The sequence below is a fragment of the Glandiceps talaboti genome, chromosome 10, assembly GCF_964340395.1.
Source record: "Glandiceps talaboti chromosome 10, keGlaTala1.1, whole genome shotgun sequence".
NCBI classification, from domain to species: Eukaryota; Metazoa; Hemichordata; class Enteropneusta; family Spengelidae; genus Glandiceps; species Glandiceps talaboti.
In genome coordinates this window covers 6,527,856-6,551,468 of record NC_135558.1, presented here as the reverse complement: position 1 = coordinate 6,551,468, position 23,613 = coordinate 6,527,856, and the positions used below count along the sequence as shown (strand labels likewise).

The 23,613-nt window shown below is 33.4% G+C and overlaps 1 protein-coding gene across 1 annotated transcript in view; it reads left to right on the top strand.

Moving 5' to 3' along the window:
- The first annotated feature begins 2,696 nt into the window (after nt 1-2,696).
- The window catches only part of LOC144441114 (LIM homeobox transcription factor 1-alpha-like), a 77,954-nt gene continuing 57,037 nt past the window's right edge, over nt 2,697-23,613 (top strand). Inside the window, exons 1-3 of the mRNA XM_078130643.1 lie at nt 2,697-2,811; nt 3,013-3,139; nt 3,833-4,037. Of these exons, the coding sequence (XP_077986769.1) occupies nt 2,797-2,811; nt 3,013-3,139; nt 3,833-4,037 (347 nt within the window). The 5' untranslated portion in view covers nt 2,697-2,796. The remainder of the gene's footprint in view (nt 2,812-3,012; nt 3,140-3,832; nt 4,038-23,613) is intronic.

Genomic DNA, 23,613 nt, shown 5'->3' with positions numbered 1-23,613 from the left:
TGGAAATGAAATTCTTTTCCATGATTTTATTTCCATTTTAAATATAAATAGAATCAGGGAAAAGTATTTAAGAATGTTGGTATTATACATTCGGATATGAATTCTAATTGTTTACAATGTAAAACACTTCATCATGTTCTCTCTTCGATTGAAAGTTTTATACTTTATAGGCTGCAAACCTAACAATACTTTTGGCGGGAATATCGTCAGGTAGCAAAGTGTAGCGGGATGAAATTAATGTTACAGCTGAAAGAAGATCAATAGAAAATGTATGGAGATAGGACAACGTGTAAACTAGCTATCGACACTTAAAACTACATTTCACACTTAGCTAGCTACTGTTTTTGCAAATCAATAGTCTTATCTGCTTGTCTTTCCCGCTATTCGTCAAATCCGCCACATTCTTTTGAAATCTCCTGTGCATTTATTTGGATAACGATAGGTTTACAAAGCGTCGGCCGCAAGTTCTACCGTTATCTGGATACAGACGATTAGCTTGTCTTGTGTTGAAATTTAGTCTTAACGTTTGGTGATGAGATGCAAGTTACACATTGTGCAGATCTTAGATGAAGCATCAATCTGTTGCCGCTTGTCACCATGCCAACCAACACAGCTCTGTTTAGACAATCAAACCGAGTTAAAAACAATACGAATTCACAAATCCGTTTTTTCGATATATCAGGTATAGTTGATTCATTGTGAAAATAATGTACTCACATTAGTCCAACGACGACACTAATTAAGCCAAGTGCGTTTTTCTTTGCATTTTATATCGTTATGGTCAAGTATCGCACATTTTCAGGAATTCTAGTATTAAAATATCGCCGGATGAGTCACGTGCACGCCACGGCCTCTCCATAGTTTACAGTTGCCATCACGAGCCTTAATTCCGGTATAATATTCTGCCACTGGATAGACAAGTTTTTCGAGCGTAATTTTGCTTCCATCGCGACAGTAGTTTTGATTTCGCCGACCATACCACCGTTGCCGATCTGTACACACAGCTGTTTTTTTTATATGTGACAAAAACTCGATTTTGTGCTCGACGTCATATACGTTCCTATGTCTACCGTGTTTAAAACACTTCCGCCGTCCGGACACGGTCAACAATTTTCACAAAACGTAAAACACAGTATCTAACAGTTCTCCCATAATATCAGATTTAGTCGTGTAATGAACAGGAAGGTGTTTTCTGTTTTTAGCAAAATAAATTTGTAAAAACAAAATAAACTTTAGAGGGAACTTTTCGGGCATCTCAAAGTTTCGCACAGGAGTCACTAAGCTAGCTGCCCCGTCGCGTCGTCGCAGCACGCGCTGTTAATACAATTTACATTGACTGACTTCTTAATGAAAATGATCGACATGAAGTGAATATGTAAATTTTGATTTTCTTATTATTTCACTGGCTTTACTTATAATGTTTGTTTGTTTATTTATTTTGGGGGATATTTTCCGTTTCATTACCTCAATATTTATTAGTTAACACCTAAGGTAAAATGTGAGCAGAATCTGTTACTATTATTTTTATAGGTGTTTGCCAAATGAAAATAGCAGTAGTACTTAACTGAATACCAATGACAGCCTGTGCAACTGTTTGTATTTTGCGTGGAACGAAATTGAATATCGTCGTTTTCTTTGCGTGGAAGAAATTACGCAAATTTAAAGTAACGCAAAGGTGGCGAATACAATAGGTTTACAATGTAACTTCGTGTACAATCAGTTGCGATGTGTGAATGTGTGTTCTACAAGCTACCAGCTGACAGTTTCCGACGAGAAATTATACGTAAAACCCCGGTAGCTTCAACAATTGAGTGGTCGTAATCACGTTTAACTAGTATAGTCATTGGTCAACAAAAGCGCTTACAATTTTGACCCGCGACCTTTTAGGTAAACGCTTAATGTTGCAGACATTTATCACATCTTCAGCTGTGGGCTCGCACGGCCCAGCGGCGAACGTACAACACCTAGTAAATTTACTCAACACCTGAGATAATGATGACGTTTGCCCTGCAATAAATTTTGTCCATGATGTGCATGCTATTCAAAGGAATCAGAAAAATTCCCCCTTGCGAATTTTTGTCGAGCAGGGAACTAACGTCCCGCCCCTTTGTAAATTCTAGTTTAACAAATCTCAGGACGTGTAGTAGCCTCGGTATTGTTTACCGCCCGTAAAATATCATTCCGCAAACGTAAGTAGTTCAGCTTATCACATTTTTTATCATAATTATTTGCATTTTAAAAATATACTATAATGAAAAAATATTTTAGATAATTTTATCAAGACCTATTTTGATATTTGTAAGATTTTATGTTAAAATTTCACCGAGAATCCGTCACGCGGATTAATAATTGTGAAGTGTTTGATGTGAATAGGTATTAGGTACCTATCCATTCATAGTGGAAATGTTAACATGGTATAGTGGTATTAAACTTTCACGTTGCCCATCTTAACGTGTGTCTAGTCTCACTGCTTCTCCTTTGCGGAATTTAAATCAACAAGAGCAGAGCAACTGGCCTGAAACCGCTGAATATAAAAAGTTGATTTACACTCCCACTGTTTATTTTGTTTGGACAGTTCTCATAGTGGACACGGACGTACGGGTTTAGTATTGCAGCAGGTGTGACGTGCATGTTCTGTAAAACTTCGGTAGTGAAGTCGACTCACCGGCCTGGAGAGAATAGACTGCGGCTATCGGTGCACACTCGACTTCGTCCGATTGGCGTACAACTCGAAATCGTCTTAGCTCAGATTTCGCCGAGGGCACGGACCTGCTCGGTCAACGGTGTTATAGCTTCATGCCTTTCTGCCAGGTACGACCACCTTGCTTTGTTTATACAACCCCGTTTACAATTTTGGTAGCGAACGTTGACGTACAACTGATGTTTTGACAGATATGATGCAGCGAGACAAATTTATTGTATTTTCCAAAAAAAAGAAATCATGGGCCTCTAATTTTAGAGGGAATGTTGCCGGGAATAATATCACTGGCTATGTTTTTATTTTACGTGCAGGATACAACGACAATAAGGGCGAAATCCGTTAGCGATTTTCCAGCAGTGTGTGCCGATATGGCGTTAAAAATGGAAGAGACGAACTCACAAGTGAACGGCGGCTACGTCCAAGCGACGGTTGATATAGGTAGGTCTTCTTATTCACTTCGGCAACGGAAAATTATTACGAAGTATGGGTTCTTTAAATTAGGTTTATATTTATAATGGTATGAAACCTATAAACTGCATTTTTTGTGGATGTATAACGTTTTGTGACATTTGCAGATATTATTCAATCACACAAGTTCCGAACAAATATTGTTCATAAGACGTAAGCTTATAGCGAATACTGATATTTTTCTGGATTTTGGTTTTGTTGAATTATATTTTTGGGCGTACGCAAAGACGATGTTTATTTAGTTGGATTTTTAAAATATTTTTATTTAATACACGTTAATTTAACAAATTACTAGTACACCATGCAGTAAGAAAGTATACTTGACGTGAGCAAAAACTGCCTGAGATGCATATCTTCCTGCGAAGAACATCGTTGGGAATGTCTTACTTCGAAATCACATTTTATGTTCGCATACTGCCGTTGACTTTGAAGGATTTTTTGATAAAAATCATTCATACTTATCAACCGTGGACTAATGCTACGTTTTTTATTCTCCCCCGTGTTACTCATTTCGGTGCACCGTTAGAATAAGTTTGCGGTCACTGCGTAAAATACACGAGCCGCCTGTCTCAAACTCAAGGCGGGAACATTTCTTTTATTCTATTTATCTCAAAAAAAGAGGAACTGAAATTTATTTTTTCTACTCTTTCATTTCTAAATTAGGAGATGGTAGTTTGAAGAAAAATACAAAATCATGTAAGGAAGTATGCGCCGGGTGTCAGCAAACAATAGAAGACAGATTTCTTATGAGGGTCATGGAAAACTCATGGCACGAACAGTGTTTGCAGTGTAGTATATGCCAGTCCCCTCTTTCGCGTTCTTGTTACTTCAAAGACCGAAAGTTGTACTGCAAAGCAGATTACGAAAAGTAAGTGGCTCTAAAAGTCGTTTTTTATGTATTTATTCATCATCACGGAGGTGCGTAGAAACACTACGTGTGTGAGCCCTTAGAAGATTTGAAGAAACCCGTATTCGCTCTATTGACTATTGTCGTGATTGTCATGATGATCAAGTTGGACGGGTAGTGCGACTTTTAAAGGTGGCTATAAAAAATTCCAAATGTAGTGTGACTGTTAAAGTTTACGACCAAGGTGAAAAGGTGGCCTATTGTTTTTATTGTCATTCTAAATATGTATTCTAACCCTATGTAAATGGATCAGTATAAACAACAGTCCACAAAAATATACACCGATTTTGAAACCGGTATGTGCAATGACAGCAAAGCAGAGCCCGATCTCTACGTATTTGCCACGGGATATTCCACTGGGCGTATTCAGTGTGTTTGTTTTTGTTTCTATTACCGACTAGACATGCCCCTACCCCCTAGAGAACAATTCCGTTTCATGTTGATCGTACTTTAACACTTCTTGATAAGACTGATAGTATTTTTATGGGCTCCCTAATAATCCTGATTAGATATTTGCCGCAAATTGTTTTACTTTCTATCCTTGTGGAGGTGACTCGTTACCGCGACAATGAAGAAAGATGGTACCTGTTCCATCTCAAACGTAGTCCGGAATACTGAGTGTTTTTCTCTGAATCTGATTAGCGAAGTCGGAGCTCTGGATTATACTGACGATAACGTCATTTTTATAAAGAACAAGAAACAAGTAACATGACATCGCGAGATGAGATTTACATAGTAATGTAAAGTTTATCGAAATGCTGTCAGTTGGGATAATTTCTTGGAGTGTCTGTAGGAAAACACTGGAATAATATCCGTTAAAATAATTTCAGTTATATTGGATGTGAAGGTTAGAAGTACTGTAGTAGCTTTTGTTAGTACACGATGTGTCACTCTGTTCTGTATTGTTCTTTCTCATTGGAGCATTGCATTCAAGGCCTCATTGTCAGAAAATCAAAACATTTCTTTAAAATATTAAACCTGTGATTTTACACCTAAAATATCAGTACTACATATATTGTACTTGTGATAGGGTTTGGTTTTCCAAAACACGAGCTGTCTGTATTTCTGAGTCTCAGCTGTGTGAGAAAAATACCATCAATTCTGCTGCTTTTTACCATTTCCGTGCTTTTTTGTTTGATTTGCTGTCGGGCAGAGTCTGAAAGTAGAACTTTGTTTGCTCATCGTTCCAGCTCAGTTGAAACATATGCCACTTTTCAGTTTTCCACGTTGTTCACACAAACCCCGGTCAAGTGCTTTTCAGGAGAGAAATTCTTTACTTTTTATTTTTTGTTTTATCAGCAATATTCCCCCTTTGAGTAGATCCGTCCCTGAAAAGCAGAAAGTATCCAGTTATCGAACAGTATGTAAACTTTGCTATGGGAATGTTGGAGTACCCCAGCCCTGCCGTGTTGACTGGAATGAATATATACTGTTTGTTTAGTTGTAGTCCTTCAAGAACAAAAGTGTTTTTGATGCCATTCACAGGGCTTTTCCAACACCAACAAATCCATTCAATCTGCCACTGTTCTTTGTAGTTCAGAAACACAGATTAAATCAGTGTGAACAAAACATTGTTTTCGTTGCTTGGGATTGTACAGACACATCACTATAGAGAAAGCTGCCTTGTTAATAGGGATTTATAGGCCCCTTCCATACCTACATACACACATACATACAAAAGTCTAGTAATTCCGTTCCCCAATTAATAGATATCCGGACACTGGTGGAAATTCTATCTGCATTTCTCAGCGTGAATTCCCAGCAAAGACTATACAGTATATAGATATAATAGACAAAGATCATCCAGTGAATGATATTGCTTCTTAAACAAGTTGATTCAGTGCTTTATGAGTTAACTTTCATAACGCACTAATAAAAGGAAAGTCACCCTAGAGTGTGCTGGAAAACTTACTAATCACAGCCTTTAAATGGTTTTAATTAAAGGGTAATGATATTAATGACATGTTATTCAAGTTTTAGGTCTTTATAGCTACAATGGGTCTCAACTGAGAAAATTGATGATAAGCCAGGACGTCAAGCAGTGCGAGGGTTTTAGTTTATGTCTTGTGTAAAACCTTAGCAGCTCTCAGTGGACAACCAGTTCGTTGATCACAGATTTTTAAAACAGTCTTAGATTCACAGCCCTTTCACTCTTCACTATTGTAAGGTTTTAGAGGTGTGTTGCAAACAGTAAATTTCTGTCACATGGAATCCTTTCTCTCACGTTTATCCTTTGTGTGTCTGTCCCATTATTTTGGCAAGTCAGTCATGCAGAAACAGTAGAACAAAACCCAAATTTGTCTTCAGAGCTCTCAATCTTTATGTTGTGTCAGTATGGTTACCCACGCTGAGAAGGCGGTACACTTTTCATCATAGTGACCCGTCACTTTTTTGTAACTTTCTACTGTGTGTTTCAATCATACACTAGAAAAGGGCCGCTTTTATTTTGATCACGGTGCCTCTTACTAAATTATACGTTAGCCCTTTTCATCCAAAAGGGTGTTCAAATACTGGAAAGTCTTTCAAAATAAAGTTTATTTTGTTGAATAATGTATTGAGAAGCTGTACAATGTGAGCAAACCTATACAAACATTTTTATGACAGAAAATTATATTAATCTTATTGTTTATTTGTTTATTTTGAGGAACAACTTTGTTGAATGTAGAATTTTAAGCTACAAGTCAGAGTGACTGTCAAAGTTTATTCCTGCATTAGCTAATTAGAAGAATAGGTTTAGAAAGGCAGGGTTATATGCACTGGTCACAGCTGCATAGTGTAGGCCGATAGCCAGATCGCTGTTATTGGAAAACTTGGGTGTATTTTATGAATAAATGAATCCGCCTGTCATAACTGCATGTCATATTGATCACCTTGACAAATATTTTCTGAGCATGTCAATAGGCACACACAAATATCGCTAAAAATTACAATTTAGACCGATAAAATAAACAAGCTGTGAATACAACGTTAGTTTCACATGCCTGATACAGGCCATGAGTTCTTACTATACAAACAATAATGATTGTGTAGAAATCAAAAGTAACGGGTGGCATTTATACTATCCCTGTTTTGACAGATCTGTAATTATTTTCTTTTCTGTTCCATTTTTACTGGGATATTGTCTCCCTTTCTGGTTGTTTTATCGACGTGCACAGAATCAATGTAATTGCCTATTCAATGAAAATCCATGCTTAGACACCTTAACAGTGAATCAGGTCTGAAAAAACAAAAAATTAAAATTCTCAGTTCACACCTTTCCTAAGTGGCAAATTTAGTCATGAGTCAAAGGACATGAAAAAGACTCACCTATGTGATGTTTTCAAGATCTCAGTTGTTGTCATTTATTACTTTTTTACATGCACTGGACATACAAGTTATTTTTATCATTTTTAAAAATGATTTTAACCTACAGTTTCAGATTAGCGGTAATTGGAAAGACTTAAATTTGTATTCTGTATGCTATACTGATCAATGTAGTCTGGCATTCAGGAAATAAACATTGGGAATGACAGTAGACTTCTACCGTAGCCAGCAAAGTATTTTCATAATTCCTATGCTTTAAAATAGTAGAAATAACAAATATATATATTTTGTCATGGCATTCCTACAAGTAATTTGTTTCTTTTGTTGTACAGATTGAAAACAAATAAAAAATTTTAAAGAAAAACAAGCTAGAAGAGAGAAAGTTTTAGTTGTTCATGTCTGTGTAATGATTGATCAAATTCTGTGTTCACTGACATTATTAGATTAATAATGGGAAATTAATGAAATTAGCATAATACAAATATTTATCATCGTAAATTTGAGCTAATTTGTAATATTTTCATTGACAAATTTCTATCAAAATAAAATCATTTACTTGTGGAAACAGCGAATCATCGTGAATTTGATTTAAGTTGTTTTGATCGTTTGATTTTGTACACAGAAATGAATTATCATGTTTTTCTAACACTGGTTATGTATTTTATTGGTTTTAAAACATATTATTGAGTTTATAAGTAAGTGGTTTTTCTGGAGATACACGATAATTGAAACATGTAGCCCTTCACATACAGTGCTGAATACATACAGTTATAACTCGGCGAATAATTCATGTATTGTCAACAAAGAGAAATGAGGTTCGCTAAGTGCAAAGCTCTCCCCAGAGAAATCGTATTTACATCTTGTGGTTGATTGTACCCCTGACGAATCATGAGTTTCATTTTTGGTTTAAACAGTCTTAGTCAGAAATCGTAAGTGATTTCTCTATCATCACTTTATCACTAAATTTATAGCGACTGGCAGCCACAGTTAGGAATATGAAATGAATATATGCACTACCGGATGATTCATTTGGACCCTGCTTGCATTCAGTGTCCATTTCTTACTGCAGGGTATTTTGGCAGCCATGTTTCCCTTGTAATGGATGTTAAGTTGAACGTTTAAATTTTTACAATTTTGCAAAGTTTTTCTGGAAAACTATCAAACTTTTGCTGGTAATGGCATCCATTTGTTACTTGTCACAAGTTTTGTCCAAAATCAAGTGCAAAAATCGCAAAATGTTCACTGAAAATTTGATCTATTATTTTTGGAGTCAGTGTCAGAAATGTAACAAACTGGTTAAGACTGACTTATTGCATGATTGGTTTATTCATATGTTGGCTGTCATCTCTAGTCCACCACTAGGATGTCAAGAGAGACAGGAAAACAATTGTAGACAATTTCTAGTGCTTATACCAAGCATTGAACCAGAAATAATCTAAAGAAGCTTCAGAACACAGAACTGGATCTAACTTCATTCAGAAACATTAAATGGCTATTTTGAGGTATTAGATGAGATTTTGTCGCTGACAACACTTGGAGACAGGAGATTGAGGGCTATTAGATATTAAAAATCAAGTTCAGCGAAATTGCAACCAGGGTTCAGAAACAGGATAAATTGGAAATTAAGCTCTCCTTTGTGGAATATAACAAATATGAGTTCCCCTAATAACTACTGTGAGCAACTACCTCAGTACTGTCGGCGTTTGTGTTCATTTTTTCCCAAACTTCCAACCTTTCTATGATCACAGAGCCGAAACTTTATGATTCTTTTTTTGTTGAAGTCAATGAATTTTGACTGTCTAACATGTTTACAATGCCTCAGTTAGCAAATCTGATGATCCATTGTCATTCCGGACTTGTTCTCTTTGCACAATATACAATTAACTGATCACTATTTTGTGAACTTTAACATAACTACATATAATTATAAAACTACTGTTTTTTTTAGTCGAAAGCAAATTTTTACAAATATGTGTATAGTTGAACAACATTTTTTGAATGAGTTGCAAAACTTAGCAAGCCCCAAGTTTGGTTTCGCAAAATCAGGTACACATTTAAATTTTTCATATGTTTCCTGGCTACAGAACTTTTGTATCATGAAAATTTCAGACTAGCCAGTAGTTCTTTTGGATTAAGCAGTAGCATTACTTTTTTTTAGTGTTTTCTATTCATGTTATTTTGATATCAATTTACATCAAAGTAAAGGTTTTGTGATCATTTCCAAAATTCAGAAATATTGTTGAGATGTCTGTCTTTCAAATTCTGAAGGAATGACTAGTATTTCTGGCATTAACTAAGTTTTTAAAATGAGTTACGTATTTTGCTGTTTTCAGTCAGTTTTATTACTTTATGAAAGATGATATTAAGCAGAAATTTTGTTAATTTACCACTTCAAAATACATCATATGAAGGGCAGGGGCAACCAGGTGCATAGCTAAGTACAAAGGCAATATGGCGTGTACATATAGTATAATCCGAACTACACTCCTGTGTTCTCTTGAAAAAATCTACTAAGAAATAGACAATATTTCCTGAATAATCAGAAAAGAAAAACTTCTCAGTTCCCCCACATTTGAAATTTTTGACAGTCAATGTGCAAAATTTGTCAATTTCTGTATTTGTACCTTGCTGTTGTGCACGTAATTCTACTGTGTTGTAGAACATGACTTAAGAATCACAATGAAGTTGAGCTGACTACAGCGCCTAGCACATGTGGTTTTGTTTATCTAACCATCACCTTACTGTCATCGTTGGGTGTTCAAGGGTCCTAGAACCTCCTGTATACAGTATAAATCATTTATTTTAACACTTACAAGTGTTTCTTACGCTAAATTCATTCAAAGTTTGCCGTTGTTAGGTAGGCTGTTGAGTGTACGCAACCTTTGACAATCTCCTGTAGTCAGTTTTACACAACCAACTGTGTGCTTGTAAGTTTATCGTGTGCACACAACCACATTAACACTTACACGCAGGTATTTTCCATCACAATTTTCCCATGACTGTTCAAATTTAGCTACTTTCTGAATGTATTTTGAACCAAGTCACTTCAGTTCATTGCATGTAGTAAATATATTGAAGATATTGTACTAGAAAAGAGTTTATATCTGAAATATTAAAGATATAAAAAAATCAACGTAGGTGAACAAGTTGAAGAGGTTACGCAAAGTGTTTATACCACAAAATAGTGTCAAGTTTGTTTTCAATTTTTGATCCAAAATATTTCCAATGAGTATTTAATTTATTAGTCCTATTTTGTATTTTAATGAATCATAGATGTGAAACCTGAACTATAAAATAACAATATTTATATCGAATAACTTGATTGATGACTTTCATTATATTTTTGTTGTCTTTTAATTCCATGAAAATAAGAGTACCTTTTGTCACGTAAAAATAGACAAGAAACATGAGATTATGATAATGGTAGCATTATAAGAATATTTCAGTTTTAGTTTGGAAGTTAGACTGAGAATTTAAATGAATTTGACCTAAAAAATTTTATCTTTAAACAATATACAAGTAAAGATCACCTGTTACTAGATCAGCTACAACTATAAAATTTTATTTGTTACAACCTAGAATATTTAAAAAAAATACTCCTTCCCATCAAAATAACAATTTGACACATTTCAATATGAATAAATATTGTTTGATGTCATTGTGAGAGGCTACAAGAAACAGTTCCTAGCTGAACCTGACGTCAATTCCTTAATATTTGGCAAGGTTTTACTGGGGAAGGATTGCGAGTGTGAATAGAAACTGAAGTGACAAATGAAAAGAAATTTGTGAAATTATCAAAAGGTGTTATTTAGAGGCAGAATTCCAGTTGATTTCAAAATATTTGTTGAGTTTTAGTGGAGAAGAGATGACAGTGTGATGAGAAACTGAACTGTAAAATGGAGAGATTTTTGTGAGATTATAAAAAGGTGTTGTTGAGAGGCAAAATTTTAGGTTGATTCAGAAATATCTGCTGTTTTACTGGAGCAGAATTTATATGATAAGAAACTGAACTGTCAAATGAAATAAACTTTGTTAGATTGTAAAAAGATGTTGTTTAGAGACGGAATTGTCAGTTGATTCGGTAATATTTGTGTTTTACTTGAGAAGGAATTAGTATGATCAAGAATGGAACTGCAAAGTAAGAGAAATCAAGGTGATTAAAAAGGTGTTGTTTAGAGAGACTGAATTTTAGTTTGATTAAAAAATAGTTGTGTTTACTATAGAGAAGGAATTAGTACGATCAAGAATGGAATTGTTTAAGTGAGAGAAATCAAGGTGATTAAAAAAAAAGGTGTTTAGAGACAGAATTTTAGGTTGAGTTTTATAGGAACAGGAGTGTTGTTACAATCACATACTGAACTGTCAAACAGAAAGAAATATGGGTAAATCAATACCTTTGTGAATGCTACAGACTTGCACATTAGCAACAGACAGCTAACAGTTTGATGTATCACTTGTAACATCTAACATATTGTTGTACTGCTCATTCTGTGTTGAATACATATGGTTTTGATGGCTTGTAGTTCATAATTTCAGCGCTTCATATACTTTACAAGAGATAATAGTTTCATTTAGTAAGGTTATGATGACATCTGCTTTAGCCAGGTGATATTGTCAAGCGCTTCTCTATCAAACTAGTTGTGAATAAGATGGGTGCTGTTTAAAACACTAAATCCATAATTTTGACAGTTATAACCCTAACAATCTGGGTTTCAGCCTCAAACTGATGTGTTATTGTACGACAACAGATGTTTCTGTCACATTGTATACTTGCAATATGTAAATATATACGGTTCAGTCATTTCCCGCCAGATTTGGAGCACAAAAGTTTTCACATTTCTGTATGAATTTTATTTTATTTCAATTTGATTGTAAACAAAACTAATAGGAATAAGGTTTTGAATAAATCTAACACATAATGTAAATGTTTTGTCAACTAATTCAATATATTTGATAGATTATATGTATAGTTCAGGAAAAGAAATTTGGTGATGAAATTTAGTGAAAAACAGCAAATAAAACATACTGTTTCTGCCATATTATGACTTTCATACCACAATAGCAATACAAGTAGCCATTTTAGACAAATAATATTGACCAAAAAGTCCATATGTTATAATTCATTTCAAAAATATGTAAATCTTTGTATAGTTATTTTGTTCCTTTAGCTCAAACACGATATTATGATGAGCACGTGAATATTTGTACAAAAAAGTGTTTGACACTAGGTGAAACTTTTATTTTGAATTGTTTACATTTGTTACTTGCTTGTTTGCTTGTTTGTCTGTTTGATTGTTTATTTATTTGTTTGTTTGTTGTTCATTCATATTAAAAATAGGCCTTGTAAGCTAGAGGAAACTTGGAAACTTGGAAATGGTGGAGGGTAGGGGATAATGGGATTTTACCAACTTTCAGTGTTTGTTGAGTTTTTCAAAAAAATATTTTATTCATGTATTGGATGAGTTTCTTATTTGTCATTCATATTCTATAAAAAGCAGATGTAAACTTGAATGGCTATCGTAGGTTGTAGTATTTTTTGATAATAGTTGTAATTTTTCTATGTAGATAGATTTTCTAATTTTGGTATACTGTACTTCACAAGTTGAATGTGTGTATTAATTTCTACCCTTTTTGTAGAGCTGTAATAATACTCTGTTATTTTCTCAAATTTATGAACAATGTTGTGCTTTAAGATTAGAAGTTACCTAAAGTGTGTCAGTTTGTTTCCTTAAAAATTCAAAGTTAACTTTTTAAAATAATGCCAAAAACCCTTCAGTTTTGTCTTTCTGACTGGGTGTTACCGTGTTCTCTCCCTTCTGTGTATGGTTACTGGATACATATTTAAATTTCAGGTTAACTTAATGATATCAGATCTTATCTCTGTTACATAAAAAGGCATAAAAATATGTTTACTTTTAAAATACAGCCAGCCAAAGGGCAAACATGGACCACAAATATTGTGGTACCAAACCAAAATATTGTCATTGTGATCTCCCTGTCTAATGGTCAGGCCTAGATAGTGTTGAAGGATAGGTATTTTTTTCTCTGCCATGCCTTGTGTAATATATAAGGTAAGAATTCTTGAGAATGTGACACCTGAGTCGGCAAGTAAATCATGATCAAATATTTGAAACAAGGATTACTGTAGATTGAGAACATAGAAGAAAGCCGCATCAGTTGAGTGAATTACCATCGGCTTTCCTGTATCACAGCTTTCCTGTTTCCCCTGACTGAAAACCATAATCCAACAAAAACAACAAACAAATGAAGAAAACAAACAAACAAAGTACAAATAAAAATTGTTAAAGTTAGACCTTAAAAAAATACATTATGAATGGTGTATCAGTTAAAGGGATTACTGCATTAGCTGAGGGTTTTAAAACAGCTTTGCAGTACAGGAAAGGTTTCGTGTTTCCACTACAAAATATCATGATATCCTACTAAAGTATTAAACACAGCAGTAGTCCTATAGAAACTTTTACCAAGAATTAAATTGTTTTGTGGATTCTGATTACAAAGAAGCTGAAAAGCAAAATCAACATTTTGGGAAGTATGTGAAAACTCATAAGATTAACATTGTTACCATGTTTGCTATTAACCCCTTTTGTGTTTGTACACAAGACTATTTTGACAACAACAACAAAAAATAATGAATAAAGAAATACACAAAATATATTCATTGTTAAAGGCCTAATCATAGTAACTTTCCTTTACTCCACAGTTTCTCATTTTCCAAATCAAAAAACCAGATATCTAAGAAAAACAAACAAACAAACAAACAAATAAAACAAACACGAATGAACTAGTATTGTAAGTCTATACAGGGGTACTCTGTATATATTATGAACAGAAAATGTGTTCAAAAACTCAGTAAGGAAACGAGATACCGGACAAAAATTTGCTACCGGTTCAGAGGAAAACTTGAAAAGTATTTACTTTTAATAGTTTCCTGTATGGAGTTGGTTATAACTAAAAAGTTTTAAATAAAGTATTAATTACTTTGATAAACCTGTGTATTCTACTTTAGATTTCTGAACTTTAAATTTCTAAACTCTAGATTTCTAAACTCTAGATTTCTGAACTTTAAATTTCTAAACTCTAGCTTGATGATTTAGCCTCTATAAAATATTCAGCAACTGGCAAGCATTGTAACTCATTATGTCAACTTGTACAAGTTGTATAGGTAAGAACTTAATATGCACATTTGATATTTGATATGAAATTCACCTTGGAAAACTTGACTCTCTAAACAGGAAATTCTTCAATTTAGTTCAAATATTGATGTAAAGCAACCATCTCAAATGTTGGTAACAGATCTTCAGAGTTTTGGATTTCAACCGTGATGTAATATAGAAATATAGAAACTTAACATTTACTTTTGAAATCTCAAATATGAATATGCGGTTTTGAATATAAGTCGTTTTTTTTTTTTTTCAAATGTTACGTGTTAGGGTGTTGTGCATTTTGCAAAAATGCAAACAAATATGAAAATTTGAAAATTAATGAGATACAGAGCATACCTTTGGTAAGATGGGGACAGCAGGTATTGATCAAAGTTTTCAAGGCTGAGTGTTTTCTTTGGGTTTCGATCAAAATTGTACTAATTGTTTAGGAAATTGAACATTTCACAAGATTTTTGTTACCTTGTAACACTTAATTTTAATAAAATTATAGTGAAAACTTAAAGGTTCGGGATGAAGGGTATAGCACAAGAAATTAAAGGTGTAACCGTCCTAAGTAGCCGACTGTTTTCATGTTTTCCCACACATGACGTCTTAAGACATTTATAGTGGGTAGGTTACACTAACAACTTCCTTTGTATTTAGTATTTGTTTTTATTTGACAAAAGATGCCACACACTTAGTGCCAAATATGTAGAAGACGGTGGTGACGGTGGTATTGATGGGAAAAATGAGTCTAGTAGACGGGATAACTTGATGAAGGGGACGATACCATTATACCTATAATGATATAATAAAAACAATATGCGTATACATTTCATGTCAGTAATTCCCAAACTTGCAATGTTTTGGTTTCCACCACTAGTATGATGATCTGTTTTGATAAGAGATTTTATGGAGCAACATATTTGTCAAAAGTCGTCCACAAAATTTGTTTGACGAAAATTAATGAGAACAAATGCTGTATGTGACGAAATACAATCTGTATTGCATCCTCCTTATTTCAACAGTGTCATTGAGCTCACAGCTGTTGCTATCTTTCAACCAACTTGGAAGGACTTTTGGTCGCCTATTTTCAACTCATTCACAAGTTTGAAGTCCAATCATCTTTTATCCAAAAAAAATCAATGAAATTTTAGATATTGAAGTCATTAACAGTAAAACTAAACTTTTTAGTCTAAAATAATTGCAGAAATGGACAAAAAATTTGAAAGTACAATAAATTTTAACTTATTGAAAAAAATTGTGTAGACTTGAGAATTGGAATAATTTCTTGTATGATTTTGAAGATAGAATTTGATATATTTGCTCTGAAACAAAAGGCATGATTTATGGTAATTTTCATTCACAGCAGACCCCTAACTGTTTAATGGTGCTGGAAGGAGTTCTGCCAATACCAACGGCAAATATTTCATGACTGTTATGGTCCAGTAGGCATTGTTTACAGTTCGGGTTAGGTATACCCGACTGTGTATCTTTCACAGGCAGCCTTTTGTCGACTACATGGTAATATTACATCTTTGGTTTCCAAAACTTTGGAAGAATTTATGGCAGTGTCCCCATACAGATTTCCCTTGTTTCAGTATTGTTATTTATCAGTGTTATAACAGACTTTGACCTTGGTGTATGAATTTGTTTCAACCTGTGTGTGTTATCAAACAGTCTGTGTTTTTTTTTTTATTCTCACGGAATTCGGTAAGGAATTTCCCCGACTATTGAGCCAGGTGTGTTCACATGCCAGTTGCTATTTTCTTTTGCAGTAATGTGAAGAATTCTGTATTTGGAGGGTCGTTTTGTTGTAAAGTGGAGCCCTTCTCTTGTCCGTGTGCACATAGTAAGTTAGCTATGCCATGAGGTGTAACACTGGCATGTGACACAGCACCTGTATTGACTCCACAGTAAAACCAGCCTTCCTTTAATTCACTCCACCTGTTGTTTTATATGGTCGCTAAGACTCACACACTATCTCACAAGTATTCACCTTTGAAAACTTGCCGCAAATCACCTTAGCATTTTACCCACCAGAATATGTAACTCTAGTAAACATAAAAATAAAAATTCATCATAAGTCTTTGAGATTTGGAAATGAACAGAACACACTTTTATCAACACCGGCAAATTCTGACATCACTAGATTCAGGCTCATGGTTTCTTCAAGACACTTTACCTAGTGCATGTTTTTATTTTTTGTTTTTTATTTTATGTTTTATGTCAGGAAAGTGGGATTTTGTGATTTTGTAATTGATAACTTTTGCGAACATTTTATTGTATATGTCTCTTTTTTTGTACAAAATATATTTTTACTCTTTATGAAGAATGAAATTTAGTTTTTTACTGTGAACATTTTGTAGAGGTTAGGTGTCTGCTTTTTTTTTTTTGATCGAGGGAAGTTTAGTTTTTGTGGTTGATATTCTATACCACTCTAAGTTTGCTCATGTTATGCATCTTGCATAAGTCAAACACACACCAGAACTAACACTGACGCCAAGCTTCTATAAACGCTTCTATAAACGTATGAGTAATCATAGTCATAGAATGACTGACAGAACTGTTGCCTGTCGGGTACAAGTCTAGTCACCCATCTCAATATTTTACTAGATTCTCTCCTTCTCTGTGAAGTAAGATATGACATGCATACATTAAAAAAACTGAAAATCTTTCTTTTTCACAAAATTTGAATGACAGATCAGTTCCCTGTTAAGTAATCTCATGATAAGTTAGTTTCGGGAAAATACCCAGTTAGAAATAATCCTACCAGGTTCTTGCAGTCTGTTGAAGTATGTTGTAATATTAAAAAATTAGCTCCCTCTTTGGACTCTAGTTTTGAAGTGACTACGTTGATTCCCCAAAAAGGTAACTTTATCATTATTGCTGTAAAAAAATGAAGTCAAGCATCATTTTCTATTCTACAAATGTTTTTTCAGTTTTTTGAAGTTTGATTTAACGCCAGCATTTTGATATTATGTTTTCATTATTTTTGCAAGAGTAGAGTTTTTCAAACATCTGTGTATGTTCTTGTCTGTGTGATAATCCATTCATAGAAAGTTACAAAGTGTAAAGTTAAAAGTGTAATATTCCTGACAATATTTTAAGAATGCTAATAAAATGCTTGTGAATTAATCAATGCTACACTTTTCATGTAGTCAAAACTTTCCTTTATCTTCATAGAAAACTTAATCAATATTGTAAATTAAATTCTGTATGACTCAAAATTCCATGCTTACACTGTGTATGGCAATATTACAGTAAACCGTTAAACAGATATTTTCACACTTTCCATGAGATGAAATAAACTTTTCTTTTGATCATACTTATTGCATATTTGGTGAAAAAGATCAATATTTTAGTGCTGTGTAATCCAAGAATGAAAACTGTTCAAACTTATATCCGAAAATTATTTTCTATCATAAAGGAAATTAATTGTCCTCTTCAGATCTATGTTTTCCAATACTTTTCATTTTAATTCTTGATGAAGATTTGAGTATGAAATATGAAATTGTCCTGTTTTGGGTTCAATATTCCCATGGGTATTAAACACATTGTGTGCCTCTGTAATGTTGCGTTGTAATTATTATTGTTGCGTGAATATGTTTCTTTTTTGTCAGTTTGTCAGAATCATCAATATCATGAAATTTTAAAACTGAACTAACAACGCTGGGATTGCCAACATTCTGGTAACACAATGGGTAATTCAATAGTTATTTGAGGATATTGCTTTTAGCCCAGGAACAAAAATGTAATAAGAAAACCACCATGGAAAGAATCGGTAACATATAGGATAACTAAAGAAAACTGTTTGCCTTATGGGTGAAATGTATGAACAAGTATCTGTGTAAAGCTACAGAAGCCAATAATAGTTAATAACTCCAACGGCCAGTTTTAATTTAGTTCTGCCTTTCACACATATTGATACTTGCTAAAGATGCCTGAAGCTACAGCAGTGCTTGTGTACATTGAAAAATTACTTCTTATAGATTTATAAAATATGATATGGATTTTGAATTCAAAAACCTGCCAGCATCATTGATCTTGTCATAGTATACACCACAATGTCTTTAGCTAGTATATCAACACAGGAAGTCTGTGATGGATTAAAAAAACCAAAACTGATATTTTAACTCTGAAATTGAAAAAAACAAATGAGAAGAACTGAAGGCTTGATGAAATTTGACGTGAAATATCTTTATAGAAAAATAGACCTGTAGCCCTAGGAGATATATATGAATTTTGAACACCTTAAGTGAAATATGCAAGCAATTTCATTTAAAAATGTTTGGTTTTGTGAAGTTAGGAAATTGTCAACTGAGAAAATTTGAAAATTTGTTAATTATTTTTACCCTTTCATTCAGTTGTTTAATGCCTTTTCACACACAAAATTTTGTGACTTTCCAACTGCCCCTAAACTTCTTTTCAATGAATAAAATATCATGAATGTTAAATGTGCGAATATAGATAGCTAGTTGATAAAGTTCAAAAATATTGAGAAAAAATAGTTGGTTGTGAAGATTTTAATATGTCTTTTGATGGGATTATCTAATAGGTAAACAATTTGTTAAAAAAAAATCCTGTGAAATATTGTACTTCATCACTCAAGTTATATTACATTCAACTAAGCATCTACACATTTTAAAAAGACTGTGATCTTCAGGTAAAAACAGGTAACAAAATTGTTGGAAGAAATTTAAATATTCTCAATTCATAGATGTATAGGATCAATTTAGAATTAGGCCATCTAAATCTCGGTAGAACATTGACTAAGGAAAATATTGAGAGAGAGAGAGAGAGAGAGAGAGAGAGAGAGAGAGAGAGAGAGAGAGAGAGAGAGAGAGAGAGAGAGAGAGAGAGAGAGAGAGAGAGAGAGAGAGAGAGAGAGAGAGAGAGAGAGAGAGAGAGAGAGAGAGAGAGAGAGAGAGAGAGAGAGAGAGAGAGAGAGAGAGAGAGAGAGAGAGAGAGAGAGAGAGAGAGAGAGAGAGAGAATGACATGGATGGATGGGAAAATATGTTTTAACAAAGGAATAGTGTCAAAAACATTTGCAATATTTGCAATACACCCACACAGTATACAGAGTGGTGTGCTGATATGACCAACACTGTGACACCATTATGCTGCTTGATGTGTCACAGTAGGGTGATAGTTAATGTGTAGGTTTTGAAAACCATCCCATAATTACTGGGAGGTAATATTGCTAATATTTCACATCTCCAATATTAAATTGGTATTACTAGAATATGATTGAGAGTTGCAATAAAGTGGTGAAATCAATCTTAGAGCTAACCAGTAGGCATTATTGCATACCGTTCAGTTTTGATCCAACGCTGAGATGTATTATTAAAAACTAAATCATATGAGTAGAAAAATACTAGGAGGCAATATTAGAAATATTTCGCTGCTTGGAACCAGTTTTGAAAATGAAGTTTTTAAGAGTAAGATGGAATCATATCATAGAATATATTGATAATTATTTTAATTCCTCCAAATGCAATATAAAAAATATTTGGGATTCAGGTTTGAGAAATTTTAGTAGAGAGTTTTAAGAGTAAGGCAGAATCATACCCATATAATATATAGATAATTGTTTTATATCGTCCAATGCAATATCAAACATATTTTACAGCTCAGATCCAGCCGTGAGAAATTCCAGTGAAAATGGCTAGAGTTGGGTAAAATGTCTCCCCTAGCAACCAAAGGGATGATGATAAATGTTATTTCTGTCATCGATAAGGCAATATTAAAAACATTTTACTGCTTAGATTTTGAATTTGGAAACCCTCACTGGAATGTCAGGAGTCTGGGACTATTATTCCCATAGGTTTTGATAAGAAGTGTTGTATTCCTCAGCATTATTTAAACTTTTATTTTATTTCCAAGTCTTAACAAGTTGCAGGAAGAATTTCTAGAATAGTGTAACTTCAATACACTCTCTTGGAAATTACAAAAAGAAAATTCAGAGATTCTCACATAGATATTAAACAAAGTGGATATATACAATAATATATAATTACGTTTGTATTTGCAAAGCACTTTGCACAAAAACTAAACTTTTTTTAAATTACTGATTGACTGCTTCCTTTCAGAAATACTGTATGAAAAGTCTGAATTACAAATATAAAAATAGGGGGGAAATTCAAATCTTTATAAAATTCTACATCTACTCAAAGTTCCAATTCCATCTAGGTTAATATAACAAAGTTTCTGAAATATCTAATGTTTTAATTTCGCAAAGAAGGAAAAAAGGTGAGAAAATATCGAACGAAAAGTGATAACATGTATCTATATATCCATGTTTATACCATGAGCATATTTGTTTATACACAAGCAACTCCAAGTTGGAAAAAACAGAAATATAGTCCAGATTATATCCAGCAAAATATCAAAAGGCCTAATTTATTTTATAAGAAAAATATCGTCAAAATATGAATATGGAGAAAGTACCTATTTTATATTTATATCTATATTGTATATATATTTCTGATTTCATTCATCCAGCAAAGTTTCTGACAGACTGAACCTTTTATTTTGAAAAAAAATGGCAATCAAGGTTCATTATATTCCGTTGCATGCTATAACTCAAAGAGAAGCCATAATGCTCATTTCTCACACTTCAAAGCTTTCCCCCTAGATTCACAAATTTAAAATAAGAGGACTGAGTTACCATGGGCAATGCTAGTGATTATTCCAAACGATCTACCTACATTTGAAGTACTGTCATAATTTGTACAATGTATACCAGAAACATACCCGACTTTATTCTCAAATGATTTTTAACTTTTTATTTTTTTGAAATTTTCATTAGGTTTTAGGTCTAAATTCAACATTTTTGTCATTATGGGGTTGCTCAAGAGGAAATTTCAATCACGTAGTGTCTATAAAATGCATTACATTGTAATATTTTAACGCATTTGTAAGAATTCCCATAATGCAATACAGCATTTATGAGAAGGTGAAATTATCGTACCATCAACAGATGATTTATCATTTTCAGAAAAACTCTGCAAAGTTTTTGTGTTTTAGTAAATTTCTGTTGAAATTTTGATAAAATTTGATACTGTAAATGTTAGTTCTGCTATTGCAATATTTAGACCAATTTTTTCCTAAAGATTATGATGACAATGAGGAAAAATCTGGTACATTGTTCATTGTTTCTGTTGTATCCATAATAAATATAGTATGGAATCCTGGGAAAACATACAAGGAACTTGAACAAATTTCTTAATCTTTGCAGAAAACACTGTTTTAACAGCAAAGAAGTACAAAAAAATTCATGGAAACCCACTGCTCCGAGTATAACACATAAAATTTAACCGTTGCCATTTGAAACAATCATGTCCGTCATAACGAAGAAGTGGCAAATAAATATAGGTTGGAGTCTGTCACCGTCAGCTATAAAATGAGTCATAATTTCCACAAGCTGTAATCGGGATTATGTCCAAGAGCACATATTCCTGGCATGGAGTAGTGGTTCAGTTTTATGTTACGTCCGATGTGTTGGCTACCCGGGGGCATACAAAGTCCAATATATAGTGTAATCACATATGGTGTGCTAAGGAGCATAGTATGTCAAGATGTGTTAGCTAACAAAGCAGTAGATAGTTTTAGAGTAAAGTTTGACACTTCTGTCTATCATCTTCAATATTAACTATACACTGCCGGCCCTTTTAATCTGTTTATTAAAATCAATGGGAGAAGCCATTAACACTGTTTTAGTGAGTACGCGCTGACCATCACTGTGAATTTGTGAATAGTGAAATCAACGTGTGAGACACGCAGAACATTGAGGGTTTAATGCTAACAGTCATTCTTGTGCTCATTGACAGAGATTTTCTCAATCCTCTATTGTGGCTCTATTCATTGAGCAAGCTCATTTGCATATCTAAGTGTGTAACCCTTTCTGTGCCGGTAGCAATTTTCAATTCAAAGTTCGCTCAATTCCGTGTGCTTCCTCTGTCATTGTTGTTGCTTGTTTCGTGATTAATGAAAAATTTGGTTGAACCTGTGATTTTGTTTTGATTAAGGGTAATTTTCTACATAAAAGATTTCATTCACGTTGAAAATGAATAAGATTCCTCAAAAATGAATACATTTATATAACTGTTGACATAAAAGTTTTTTTCTTCTAGGAATATGACCTCCAGGGTAGACAGTTTAATGGATTTGGTTAGACAGTCTAACCTAAAAGAAATGATACTTCTAGCACATTAGCAAAAAAAAAAAAATTTTTTTTTTAAATATCCCTTTTTACAGTGTCAATTTTAGTATTGCATGAAAACACTGTTTGTTTAAGCTTTGTTTTAGAGCGGAGGGAAGGAATGGGTTTTATAATATTGTCTGGAAAATGACTGCATGTTGGAGAAATTATTTTTCATCATTACAATTTTCAATAAAGCATGTAGAAACTCAGATTTTGATTGCGAATATAAAGATTCTGACAAAAACTGAAAAACTTTTGATGAATTTTTTATACAGTATTAGGAAATTGTTATGCTATGCTGTAATATGTAGTATTTATGCATTGTGCAAGTGCATTTTTCATCAATGAATTTATTTTCATCAGGCAAAAGTTGATAAAAAATTACATTCAAATATTCAGCAAAACGTTCTCCTTTTATAGCACACTACAATCAAGTTATATGTAAATTGGCTATTTGATAAATTTTTTCATAAAATAAGGTAAAAGATATCATGATTTGGTTTAGGCGGGAAAATTATTCTATTTTATGCAGACTACAAACCAATCTTTACCCGCAACATGCAGCGGCACATTGATCATGTAATGGATTTTTGCTAAAGTGTGAGATATGCAGTGCAAATAATTCAATGCACTTTAAACTTTCATGTAATGTGATCGAAGTTTCTCTCCTTTTTTTTCTGTTCATTTTTTTTTTTGCAGGGTAGTCACTTTATTTGAGCAGACTATGAGCATGTCACTATACATTGAGCATGTAATAGATTTTTGATAAAGTGTAAGAGATGTAGTTAACTGAACTGAGATGAATAGCTGTAGTCAAGAATTGTCAACAATTCAATATATCTATTGAGTATTGGTATAAAAACC